At 34.4% G+C, this 13,099-nt stretch overlaps 2 protein-coding genes across 4 annotated transcripts in view; one reads left to right on the forward strand and one right to left on the reverse strand.

Annotated features, from left to right (window-relative positions):
* The first annotated feature begins 972 nt into the window (after nt 1-972).
* On the forward strand, nt 973-9,035 carry LOC129447692 (H-2 class I histocompatibility antigen, alpha chain). Its single transcript, XM_055209440.2, has 11 exons — nt 973-1,153; nt 2,303-2,575; nt 2,812-3,102; nt 4,842-5,117; nt 5,200-5,346; nt 5,988-6,047; nt 6,386-6,432; nt 6,516-6,597; nt 7,395-7,427; nt 7,526-7,597; nt 8,513-9,035. Exons 1-10 carry the CDS (start codon nt 1,105-1,107, stop codon nt 7,591-7,593), a joined length of 1,326 nt encoding a protein of 441 aa, XP_055065415.2. The 5' UTR covers nt 973-1,104; the 3' UTR covers nt 7,594-7,597; nt 8,513-9,035.
* A 355-nt stretch (nt 9,036-9,390) lies between these two features.
* Nucleotides 9,391-13,099, reverse strand: part of enpp2 (ectonucleotide pyrophosphatase/phosphodiesterase 2) — a 31,344-nt gene continuing 27,635 nt past the window's right edge. For all 3 annotated transcript variants that reach the window (XM_055209439.2, XM_055209438.2, XM_073871862.1), the window contains exons 23-25: nt 12,277-12,409; nt 12,013-12,166; nt 9,391-9,875 (exon numbers count right to left, since the gene is read on the reverse strand). In XM_055209439.2, coding sequence (XP_055065414.2) covers nt 9,705-9,875; nt 12,013-12,166; nt 12,277-12,409 — 458 coding nt within the window. In that variant the 3' untranslated portion in view covers nt 9,391-9,704. The remainder of the gene's footprint in view (nt 9,876-12,012; nt 12,167-12,276; nt 12,410-13,099) is intronic.

The raw sequence follows: 13,099 nt of genomic DNA on the forward strand, positions 1-13,099 counted from the left end.
ATGCACATTTAAATAAACAATAACACTTTTTTACACTTAGTGTTTCACACAACCTTTCTAGTACCACAGCCCATATGTATTTCCTAATAAAGTTGTATTTTTTTTATAAAAAGTCTTAAGTTATTGGATATACCTGCAAGACTTCATGATCCCAAATACAGTAGAAAATGCGACATCTTGTGGTTAAAGTACAATTGAAATCTTTATAATGTGTTGGACGTATGTTGTTGGTTTGTTTGGTTTATTTGAAAAAAAAGAGCTACTGCCAGTCAAAGCAGAGTTTGAAAGATTACTATTGCTTTTTATTTATAATGTGTAAATAGTAACGCATGACAACAGGTACAGAATGACTGTATGACTCACTGACCTAACACATACCTATTTGTCTATTACTCGATGTACAACACAAGAAAGGGTACAACCGCCAGTTTCAATATATAAAATAACAAAATAAATAAATTGCTTGAAATTTAAAAAGAGGCTTATTAGCAATGTTTTTTTTCAAAATGATTTTAGTTTGGTAAAATACACTAAACAAGAAAAATAAAAAATAAATGTAGAGAAACAACGTCCTTTCTATCTTGTTTCTTAAAATAAAGCTTTCAAATCAAACGCACACAGAAATGGTTGGTTTAGTTTGTGGTATTTACATGTAATTTTTTATTACCTGTCAACCAAACGCAGATTCGGCAGGAATGCCACAACCTTTGGAAAGGTTCTGTCTAGAGAGGATACTAGCTACGGCAAAATCTCGCGAGATGTTAGGTTTAGGATTAAAATAAAAAGCAGCGGTTCTGGCTTCATAGGATACAACTACTACGACTTAAATCCCGTGAAATGTTGGGTTTAGGGTGAAGTTTGGGGGTAGAATTAGAATGAAAACTGCGCTCATTAGGCGAGATTTCACGCCGTTGCTGTATCCCTTCTATAGTGCCACGTGACATTGCTGTTTTGCTTCGTTCGGGATGTCAACACAGCGTCGAGTTTCAAGAGACGTGAGTTTCGTACCAGTCAGTCATCCCTAGAATAGATCGACTCCGACTTTGCTTGTGGGCGACAAAACAATTCGCCTGCTTGCCATGATGAAAACAAAACCTCCTAAAAATGTTTATTAAGATATTTTTAACAGTATTATTTTGTACTGTATGGAGCGGTAAGTCTGTCTTTATTTGGTATATTACACATAAATGAAAGTGAAAGTATTTAAAGAGCTCTGTATTAGAATCATATTTTTATTCAGTGTAAAGTTATTTAACCAAAATGACAGGATCAAAACGTGTGCATATGTCCAGTTGATAATGGAAGATTTTTTATTATTATTATTGGCGAAACTAATGGGTTTCCATGGTTTATCCTTGTTTTTTGTGGCAAAGCAAAACCATGGTTTACCCGAATACCTGTCATTCATTACCTTATGTTATTTGTTACATAGGGAATTTGTGCTTTAAAAAATTTAGGAAAAACAACATTTATTTATAAATGTATTGTTGTTTTATCGAGCGACATAAAGTGACATATCCGATATCTTATAAATCGTATAGGTTAAGCAAAATTACTTATCATTTATATTTGATCATTTATAGTAACGTACGTTTAAACAAATTAATGTCTTTCATAAAAAATCGGTCTAAAACAGCGTTGTTAACTTCAACTTCCTGCATGAAGTGAGATTTTATTTCCTGGGGGGGGGGGGGGGGTAGACTTCAGATCAGAAAAAAAATCTTATGTGTAAGACTTATGGCATATGACTGACTTTCAAAGTTGAAACATGGTAATAAAATAATGTCAGTTTTTGTTTCAATGTTGATTCAATTTGCAAAATCAAAGGTAATTCAATGTGAAGCACATAGGTGTTGGACAAATACAGTCATCTCAGTCTTATCAGTACTAACCTTAAGAAATATGTTGTGAATAACCAGATTTTTATATCAGCAATACACAATCTTGTTCTTACCCTTCGACCCATTATCAATTGGGCAGGACATGCTCTCTGTGTCCTCTATGTGCTCCTTAGATCATTAAGCAATGAAATATATGTATCCCTTATCTAGGTTATGCATTTTGTCCTCAGCTGAAATCATCCTCAGTCCTGAATGGGAGGTTTTAAGCCACATTTATTGCAAACATTGGATTCATCTTCGCACTGTTTTATTTCTTGACCCCAAGGCAGGAGTTGCGAGAGGCCATGCACATACTAGACTTTTCTATTAAACCCTAAAAGATAAAAAAAATAATTTACATATGTCACTTACATGTATGTTTCAAATCTCAGTAGATTGATGTTTATTCTTTTATATTGCAGAAAAATACTCCCTATACTACACATACACAGGGCTCTCCAGACCTGTCAATGTAGAGGGAGTATATGAATTCACTGCTGTGGGCTTTCTCAATGACAGACCGATTGACTACTACAACAGCAAAGATCAAGTCAAGATTCCTAAACAGACCTGGATGAAAAAAAAGATGCCACCGGATTACTGGGAAACAGGCACTCTGTCACGAAAGAAAAAACAGCAGTGGTTCGATATAAATATACAAACTTTGATTGACCGTACGAGACAGAGCAATACAGGTGATGACACATTTACATTTTAACATTGATATATGCTTTTGGAAAATAAAGGTGCTTCACAATGCAGTAAAATACATCTGCAGAATTCATTCATTGTAAAATGGTACAAATGATTTTTTTGTCTGACATTGTTGGGTCTAACCTTTCATAGCACCTATGAAAGCGTATAAATTAAGCGTATTTTAAGCGTATAAATGCACATATCATGTGAATACTTTGCACTTTCTCCATTTCAGATGTTCATGTTCTTCAGTGGAGATGTGGTTGTGAAATTGAACAAAATGGTGCTTCTGAAGAGCACTTTGTCAAAGGCATTTGGGAGTTTGGCTATGATGGAGAAGACTTCATTTCTTTTAATAATAAGGAATCTATGTGGGTTTCTTCAGTTAATGCTGCTCTTTCTACACTGATGCAGTGGAATAACATCTCAAATCTAAACCTTAAAGTCGTGCAGTACCTGGAGGGGGACTGTGTGGAGTCACTGAACAAATTCAGAAACTACGAGAAAGAGGAGTTCAGGAAGTTATGTAAGTATCAGTGTTTATAGTGATTAACTGTTCACTGAAGAATATAATGAAGTTAATAACTGCATTAACTGTGTTTTAGACATAGAAAATATGGAGGTAGTTTCCATGACGTCACTAATAGGTTTGTGAAACCAGTAGTAAGCGGCATAGATATGTATTAAGGCTAAATGTCTCACCCGCGCTGCTGGCCATTTGAGTGGAATGTCCGCATTTGGCGGCCATCTTACCACAGGGCGCTCGCTCACTCGTAGCATTGTGTTTTAAATGGCCATAACTTGCTTCATTTTCTACCGATTTTCAAACGGTTTGGTTTGTTATAAACGTCAAAGATGTACCTATGACACTGCATACTTAAACTAAAAAACATTTTCATGATACATGTTAAAGCATCCAGAATTATAGCCATGTTAATAACGTTTGTAAGAAACCAAACCGTTATTAACGTAAAGAAACAGTTTGAAAATTGGTAGAACATTTTGGCCAACGTACAAAAAAATGAAGAAGGAGGAGTTACTACCGCGGGAGGAGCGAGTACGAATACAACACTGTTTAACTTATGATTCTGGGGGAAGTGCCCATAAAAATAAGTGATGCATATAGAAACCCCTGAAACATCAGCTGGCCCGTAATCAAAAAAAAAAAAACTTTCCGAAAATTGTACGAACCCTGGCGAAGTGCATTCGACACAAAAATACATGTCCAACTGCTTTTTTGACACTTTGCCTACGTTTAGCATGAGGAAACAACTCTATAACTGTGTCAGAATGCATGAAATACCATTGAACCACCCCTTTAAAGTATACAAAACTGAAATGTTTAAAACATAGTTTACGAATTACACATGTTAAAGGGATAGTTCGGCCAAAAACGATATTAAACCCATGATTTACTCACCCCCAAGCTGTCCGAGTTGCATATGTCCATAGTTTTTCAGACAAACACATTTTCGGATATTTTAGAAAATATTTTAGATCTTTCTGTTGATTAAATGTAATGTTACGGGGTCCAGCAATAGTCCACGACCTTCAAGTCCAAAAAAAGTGCGTCCATCCTTCACAAATTAAATCCAAACGGCTCCAGGATGATAAACAAAGGTCTTCTGAGGGTAATCCGTGCGGTGTTGTTGTAGAAATATCCATATTTAAAATGTTATTAACTTTATTAACTACCTTCCGGTAGCGCCGCCATTTTAGAGCCATCCGCATTCAGGATGAGCGTACAGCGGTTTCTCTGCTGCTGCTCTGTCTCCCGCCCTCCGAATTTGTCATACGTCACTAAGAAAAGTGCGTACACTACGCTAATACTCTCTCCTGAGTCTAAGATGGCGGCGCTACCGGAAGGTAGTTAATAACGTTAATAACATTTTAAATATGGATATTTCTACAACAACACCGCACGGATTACCCTCAGAAGACCTTTGTTTATCATCCTGGAGCTGTTTGGATTTGATTTGTGGGGGATGGACGCACTTTTTTTTGGACTTGGAGGTCGTGGACTGTTGCTGGGCCCCGTAACATTACATTTAATCAACAGAAAGATCTAAAATATCCGAGAATGTGTTTGTCTGAAAGGCGATGGACATGTGCACTTGGACGGCTTGGGGGTGAGTAAATAGTGGGTTTGGTGTCGTTTTTGGCCGAACTATCCCTTTAATGCATAATCTTTGACAGCCCTTATAAACGTATGCATTTATTGACACATATTATGACTGCAATAATAAATTTGTCGTCTCTTTACAGTTACTCCAAAAATTCATGTGTTTGCTAAGAAGTCTATAAGTGGTCAATTGAATATGACGTGTCTGGCCACTGGCTTCTACCCCAAAGATGTGACGCTCTCCATTAGAAAAAATAACAAGTTCCTACCTGAACATGAACTGGAGTCCACAGGAGTCAGACCAAATCATGATGGATCATATCAGCTGAGGAAGACTGCATCGATCAGAGAGGAAGATGTGGCGGATTATGATTGTTACATGACTCACAGGACACTTGAAGACCCTAAAATTTCAAAATGTAATAGCGGTTTTAGTTAAAGATACAAAAAATTCTTTACACTAAACAATGTATTTGAACTAAGTTTAAACTCTCATTTCAGTGTCTGAAGGACCAGAATATTGTGGACCTGTGAGAAAACTAACGGGACTAATAAACGATCATGCACTGGTTGTTGGAGTGGGGGTATTTCTTGGTATAGGTTTTATAATCGCAGCTCTCCTAATCTTCTTAAAGAAATACAGAACTAGTAAGTACTGACAGATTACAAATGACCCACATTCCTTCTTTGTCACCAAAATCTAAAGATGCCTTTTCATTAAAAAGTATAAATGTCGTACACATTAGATGCATCATAGTAATATGCAGCGGTGAATTAGGTATATAAATCCTGTACCTGAAATAGAGATATGTGATAAGAGTCATAAGTATATTTTCTTTAAAAGGAAGTTTCAAATAGAAACTTTTTCATGCAACTATGTTTTATTAGTAGTGGTAATCACTTCATGATTTTAAATTTTGGGGGGGTCACTGTTTTAACCTCATAAGACCCAAACTTTGGTTTGGTTTGCATTTCAGAGTTCTTGCAGGTATTTGGGATTAGGAAGAACCAATAAATATTATAACCAAATATTTTTCTTTGAACATGAAGCAGTGTAATTGTCTATGTTTGTGTGGGTTACACAGAATAAAGTATTATGGTGCAAACAACAAAAAAATGTAATGTCCATGTATGTGAACACACCAAGTCTTAGAAGGTTAATGCGTAAAGAACAAAAATGTCTGAAATCTTTAAAATTCTTGTTTAATTTAATGGTGTACCTGTACTTGCATTAAGTGAACTTTATGGGATGGGGCAATAAATGTACTTTATTTTTCATCCCCTTGTAGTTTGTACACGAGGTCAAGCAACAACCGAACTACAGAATGTTCAAACGGATCAGATGAAAGGTACCAACACTGTTTCATTTAAAAATGTATTGATTAAATTTTTATTAACAGTATTTTATTGCAGTACTTTTCAAATGGCCAGATTAGAGCTTATTTGATCCTGCAGGATGTCCACCAAAGTTTGATATGTCTTTATATTTTTTATAAGATTGTTCTCTGTAAGACTTTTGTTGGAGACTAGCATAAACATTTAAATGCTTGTACTTATTTTACTTGTAAAGTCTGTATGTTTCCAGGGGTGTGTCATCTGTTGAATATGTTTACCTGTCAATTCCTATGCAAATATGAGCATAATGTACAATTTAATTATTTGGTTTTATGTATCCTGCAACTCCCAGGGACCGGTTGTAAAGAGGAAACAGCTTTACTTGGAACTAAAGATAAGGTGAGTTATGTGACTTATTTTTTATGTCTAACAGGTTTAACAGTTCTTTATGAACCAGTTTTGTGATTTTTATTTTTTTGTAGATCGCAGCAGAAGAACCAGCAGCTGAAAGTGATTCAGATTTAGAGGAAAACCAACCGGATTTACCTAAATCGACCGTTCAAAGTAATTAGCTTTACTCTTTTACACTCCATGTGTACATCACAACTTGTTTTCGTTCACAATCGGTTTCTGTATGTTGTATGTTTTTGACCTCATGGTTTACCTCAATATTCTATTGTCAGCCCTGTGGTTAGTTTCTGCTATACACTCTAAAAACAAACGGTGCTATATAGCACCAAAAGTGGTTCTTTGCTCGTAATTATAGAAGAACCGTTTTTAGTGCCATATAGCACCGGTGAAGCACCTGTGTAGAACCATATAGGGGCCATATAGCACCACATATGGTTCTACATAGCACTATTTGGTTCTACACAGGTGCTTTACTGGTGCTATAAGGCACTAAAAATGGTTCTTCTATGATTACGAGTAAAGAACCACTTTTGATGCTATATAGCACCGTTTGTTTTTAGACTATGCATTTGGTCAAAATTGAATTAAGGGTTGAAATGGGCTTTGTGAGATCTGTTGTGTCTTGTAACAAAGTCTCCTGGTTCAATTTTGTCCCATTTCAGAGAAACGTGTGTGCCAAAATTGCAGTAACATGTTTGACTGGCTGGTGTAAAAAACTTGAAGGGCATTTTTCTCCGTTTCAGTGTTTGCGCACTTAGCCTTTGTATGGCAGTATAGTTTAAAGTGACTTACATATGAGGTCATACAGTAAGTAGTCCAAGTAAATCTAATGCTAAAGTAGTGTTGAATTTTTAAAGCATTGCTGTAAGTATTTAAAGAGAAGAGACCTTTAATTGCATCAGTATTTACAGCTCTTTATAACTTTTACAATTTTTGTGTTTCATATTTAGGTGAAACATGGAGTGATGGACAAACAGACTCTGGTAAACATTGCATACATTTAAATATGTCATCCATACTTTCAATGTAAATGTAAAGTGCCAATGCACAGTTGAAATACTTTTGCATCTTTTCCCAACAGGACTGGAAGGCAGTGAACAATGCATTAACAGCAGCTGTCCAAGCTCTATAGAGTGTGCAGACACATGACCTGGTAACTACATTTTATGTGTCATTCATTTTGAGACAAAACAGCTGCCAGCACTATGAAAGTTAACCAGAAGTTTAAAAAGTGAACTTTTTTAAATTTCACTTCTGTTTTGCTAGAAGACAGAGGTTTGATTGATGCAACTTCTTATGAATCTGTACGATTTTAATTACATATGACTCAGTATGTTAATATTGTGGCACATGGATAAGGTACACAAGTGGTTCCCACGGGAGGCTTGCGATCCAATATGCTTTGAGCTCAAATAAAGGTGCATAAAATGTTTCACTAATAATTTTATAAAAAATATACATTTTTATGTTAAAAAACATATGTTTACAATGACAAGATAGTTAAAATATTCTTTTGTGTAAAAGACCTATACAAATTAAAAATGTCCTCTCTCCATTTCAACGTGCTTGTCAACGTTATGAAAAATTAAACAGGAAAACAGACGTAGAGGGTTGGGGGGGTTCAGATTGCCTTATATGTATTTGGGAAGGGGGGTTCCAAGGAAAAAGGTTGGGAACCATTCTGGTACAGGATGATGTAATGTAAATTCAGGTAAATTTACAAATGTGAAAAATCACCCTATATACATTTAATCATTTAGCCGATGCTTTTATTGAAAGCGACTTAATAATGAGAACAATAAAAGCAATTGAATAAGCTAAAGGGCAAGTAATGCATAACTGCTGTGACCCAAGTAGTCTAGCATTGTGTACATATGACTTTTTTAATAGTATAAATAGGAGTCTGTACTTGCTAGTATTAGTGGGTCAAGTCAAGTGTTAATTAAAAGATGTTTTTTTGAAAATCTTTCTAAATTCAACCTAAAAATTCCATACAAAACCTTTAATAGAAGGAACGTGAAAGTGAATTGCATAGATTATCACATTTGTATGCATGTCTGTGTTTCAGGGTGGATGACTGATCTAAAAGCTTGATCCAGCCAGATGCATAAGAGCAACAAATCAACACATAAGTGCATTTGTGATAATGGGCTGCTGCACTGTTATCATCACATGTGCCCCATTGAACCCACAAATCTCAATGCCCATGAAGGTGCTAAATACGAAACAAAACCACTGAATTATACCATACTCGGTAATCTGTGTGTGTGTTATTGTATATATTGTAAAATAGAATAACTTTATGAAGTAATGTTTAATTAGTTTTTGAATAGTACCTCAACAGAACAATGTTGTTGTCAATATTTTTACCAACAGCTATTAGATTATATAAATAACGTTAAATGAATAAAGTATAATCTGATTGTGTTGGGATAAATATGGACTTGATGCTTGAAACGGGTGTTGTATGAAATGTGGTTTACTTTGGTTTTACTGTAGTTTTATTTATTACTTTTATCACGTTTATTGTTGTGTGGTGGGCTTTGCTGTGAATTTTCCGTTAGCATTAATAAAATTTTGTGAAGACAGAACCCAGTTGAAGACAACAAAATCTCTTCACAATCAACATAAAACAGGCCTAAATGTTGCCAATAAGTAGAAATGACACATGAGAGGGTAAAACAGAATAAAATACCAAGAAACAAAAACAAGGACTTTGAATTGATAGCAGATAAGAGTAAAAAACACAGTGAAGACAACAAACATAATGACAAACAATAAAATAATAAATGTAGGATTTAGGAAAAAACAAGGGGGTCAAGACTCCAACACCTGTAAACTGCCATATAACCACTAGCTGGCGCTGTTGTCTTTAAAATGAGCAAACACAACTATGTACAAAATGTTTATTGGCATAATACAAAAAAATAGACACTTCACAAACTATTATGTAAAAACAACAGAACAGGTTTAATAACTGTTTACAGAAACCTGTCATACAGGTATTAGGATACATTCAGCACATTGTACATCACATTAAACAAATCACAATGACAAAACAAAACATTTTTACAATATTATTACAACATTCATTAAAGAACTTGATAAAGTCCATTCATGCATACTGTATGATTCACTGAAATAAAGGGGAATTATATAAAAAAAGTTCAAGATTAAGAATAAATGAACAATAAATATGATAGCTTGTATAAAAATATACACCTAACTATGTCAGGATGCAGAAGTAATGATACAGTGGTTTAGATCTCGCTCTCGTATGTGTGTAAGTAGGTCTTTAGAGAGAGGATCTCCTCGTAGGTTCTGCTGGTACGACGATAAAAGTCCAGTCCTGTAAGTAACTCGATGTCTCGTACACGTGCCGTGTGCATCTTCATCAGATCCTCCACCCATTTTGACTCTTCCTCTGAACTCTGAATGGGGACAAATATATTACAAGTGTGATACCATAACATTGAACGTTTAGTGTTATTCATTCTTTACACTTTAGAATAGCAGTGAACTCATAAAAAATATGAATAACACAGATGTAACTTTGGGAAAATGTCTAAATTCCACGATAAATCTAAATTATATCATCTTGAATGTACTACCTTTGCCTAAAATGAGCAAAATTGTACTCTTAACATTTTATGTCATTATGACATTTTATCGGCTAAACGAGCATTAAATATTAATATGACGTTGATTTTATTGTTTTTATTAATTTATATAACAAAACTTATCAACAAAACATCGATTAAAATTACGAGAAAAATTATATGAAATGAAATTCATTTTAAAGTAGCAAACAAAACTTAAATTAAACTCAGAAATAATGTCTGGCCCATTACCGTTCTCCCTTCATATTGGCCTTTACAACGCGTTTAAAATTACAGTCTATCTTTCGTTATAAGCTAACTAAATTTAGACAAAACATAAACAACATTACAACAATTTTCAAACCCAACAATACTCAAACATAAATATAAAACAGACATTATCTATAAGGATACATGTGAAAACAATCTGATATAGCGTTTATAATAGCTGGTTGGTAGATGTTTACTATTTTTGGCGAAACCTCCGTTGCAAACCTCCATTTACCTGAATAAAAATAATTTTTACTTTGAAAATGATGCGCTGTCACGTTAACATCAGCTGTTTGTTTACATAAGACTCCGTCTACGTTCATTTACACTCAGAGCAACGTCTGAGTTTCTCAAACTAAAACAGGGTCTGCAGCGTTTGCGAACGAATCCGTTTATGAGGCGTAAACGTAGCAAAAGTTGCGCGTTTTAAAAGATAAACGCATTAATGTAAACATAGCCTTAGTTGTTTTCGCGGGACTCAACCTGGGATGCTTTTTAAACTATATTGAAGGAGTTTTATCTATTGTGGGCTCTTAATATTGGCTGCTTTTTGTTATTCAGTTCAATTAATCCATTTGAAAAAATCTAGGGCTGTCAAGATTTATTGCGATTAATCGCATACAAAATAAAAGTTGTATATACAGTACTGTCTTGCCAGAATTAGATTAGTTGTTTTTGCAATGTTATAGTGATCATATATAATTATTTCTCAGAATACATCCAGAAAATAGATGAAATGTGTATATAGTATTAAAAACTGTATACATTTTTTTTTAGGGTAAACTCCCCTTCCACTTGAGCAATAGCAGGAAACTGCAGGATCTCTTAAACCTAGATACAATTAAATCCTAATTTCTAATTTTAAAGTCTTTTTACTTGATGTGTTTAGTACCAAGAAAGGTCACACTAAACACTGACGATGCCTAAATAAGACATTTAGTCATGAAAATGTCATTTGTAATTTTTTTGTACATATTTCCTGTATTTTCTGTTTGTATCTTACTAAAATAGATTGAAAAATAAATATGGATGGACATTTAAACTTCTAAAACAACAAGTCTGGTGGTGGTGGCGGCTTTTGCACAGTACTGTATATTTATATTTATTTATATGTATTTTATATTATATATAAATTAAATTAAATATACATAAATAATGCATGAATAACATGTATGTGTGTATTTATATATACATAATGATTACACAATACACACACAAACATATTACACAAACACAAACTTTTACTTTTGAATGCGATTATTTGTGATTAATCTGACAGCCCTTAAAAAGTCAAGTCATGTCAAACTGTAGTTGATCCAAAGTGCTTTACAGTAAAACAGTTAAAAAATAAAAGAAACAAGAATGGAGATAAAATCAAATATCAAAACAACCATACAAAGTTGTATATAAAAAAATCTTATGAAATAAATATGTTAGCACAATTATATTTTTGTCTACACAAATATTTTTTTTGTTTATGGCTTTAAAACCATGGCTCCACCTCACGATCACTACTGCCCTGTATCTGGCTCCAAATGATGTCATCGACACTTGCCATTTTTAATAGATTTTGGATTAATTTTTTTAGTATATGGAGACAAATCGTCCACCTTTTTTACAGTCTATAATTTTAACGTCTATGTGTGGTGATGCTAACTCTTACTTGATAGAGAAGAAGAGAGAAGTTCTTCCAACTTACATTACAGGTCTCATCATTATCTGGTCGATGAGGAAGAATGAAGGAGAAAACACTGAGAGGACCAACACACGAGTCAACAGTCTGTGTATAATCCAGACAACTTGTAACCACGATGTAGTAATGAGTAGGGATTAGCACAGAGCCACTGGCATATCTGCAATAAAATAAAGATTCACTGGACATATTCATATTATATTTGTGTATTTCTATAAGTGCCCATCACAACAGTTGATGTATGAGCAATTGCACTTTAAGGCAACTTACTGTTTCATTTTCTCTGTTGAATCTCTGAGACCATCATAGTCAAAGTCAAAGATGGGGCCGATGACCACATTCACACCATTTCTCTCACTGGCATAACGTTTCACAAGAAACTTCTGGAAATATGCCCAAATACCTAAAGCAGCCAAAGACAGATGAAGAGAAGGACAACAATAATGAGGGAGTGAGAGCAATGCAAATTCCAAAAATAAAAAAACGCTGATGGTAATGGTAATATCTGTGGGTTATTTACTAAACAGGCACAAATTAAATAACACAGGCACAAATGCTGATTTCCATAATGACCAACACAATCTAGCAGCACAAATTAGTTAAGGGTCGCAAATAAGCAGAGCTGCGGGTTATCTAGTAATGCATGACGCGCTTGAGTTCAGCACCTCGGACATCCCAGCTAATGAAGCCATAGGATACTAAAAAAAGGACATAAAAATTTAGGTTTACAAAAAGTTTTGAAACACCTGCTATTGTGGGACTTCTCTTAGTGACTCCTCGTTTAATTGCTCGAGCAAATAAAAAATAGCATTACTTGGCAAACAATATTTTTGAATAATATGTTTCGCTGGCATTCCAAATAAACTGTTAGATGTTAAAAAAAATCCTCTGCCTTGTATCATGCGCTCTGTGACATTTTTTACTATTAGCCATTTCAAGCACAAAATGATTTAAGATTTACTTTTTCCAGCATTAAATAATGGTTGCGCATGTGATATTACCAGTAATATCACATGCGCAAACATTAGTAAATCGCGTTGCGTGAATCATTTAAAGACTGTCCTCCCATAAATTTTGTGTCTGAAAAGGAAAC

The sequence above is a fragment of the Misgurnus anguillicaudatus genome, chromosome 10, assembly GCF_027580225.2.
Source record: "Misgurnus anguillicaudatus chromosome 10, ASM2758022v2, whole genome shotgun sequence".
NCBI classification, from domain to species: domain Eukaryota; kingdom Metazoa; phylum Chordata; class Actinopteri; order Cypriniformes; family Cobitidae; genus Misgurnus; species Misgurnus anguillicaudatus.

What these genes read in the sequence shown, in the direction of transcription:
- LOC129447692 (XM_055209440.2), top strand. Translation starts at nt 1,105, where the DNA reads ATGTTTATTAAGATATTTTTAACAGTATTATTTTGTACTGTATGGAGC. An exon ending in ATTTTGTACTGTATGGAGCG is followed by an intron (nt 1,154 to 2,302) that starts GTAAGTCTGTCT and finishes TTTATATTGCAG; the next exon opens with AAAAATACTCCCTATACTAC. An exon ending in TCAAACGGATCAGATGAAAG is followed by an intron (nt 6,048 to 6,385) that starts GTACCAACACTG and finishes TGCAACTCCCAG; the next exon opens with GGACCGGTTGTAAAGAGGAA.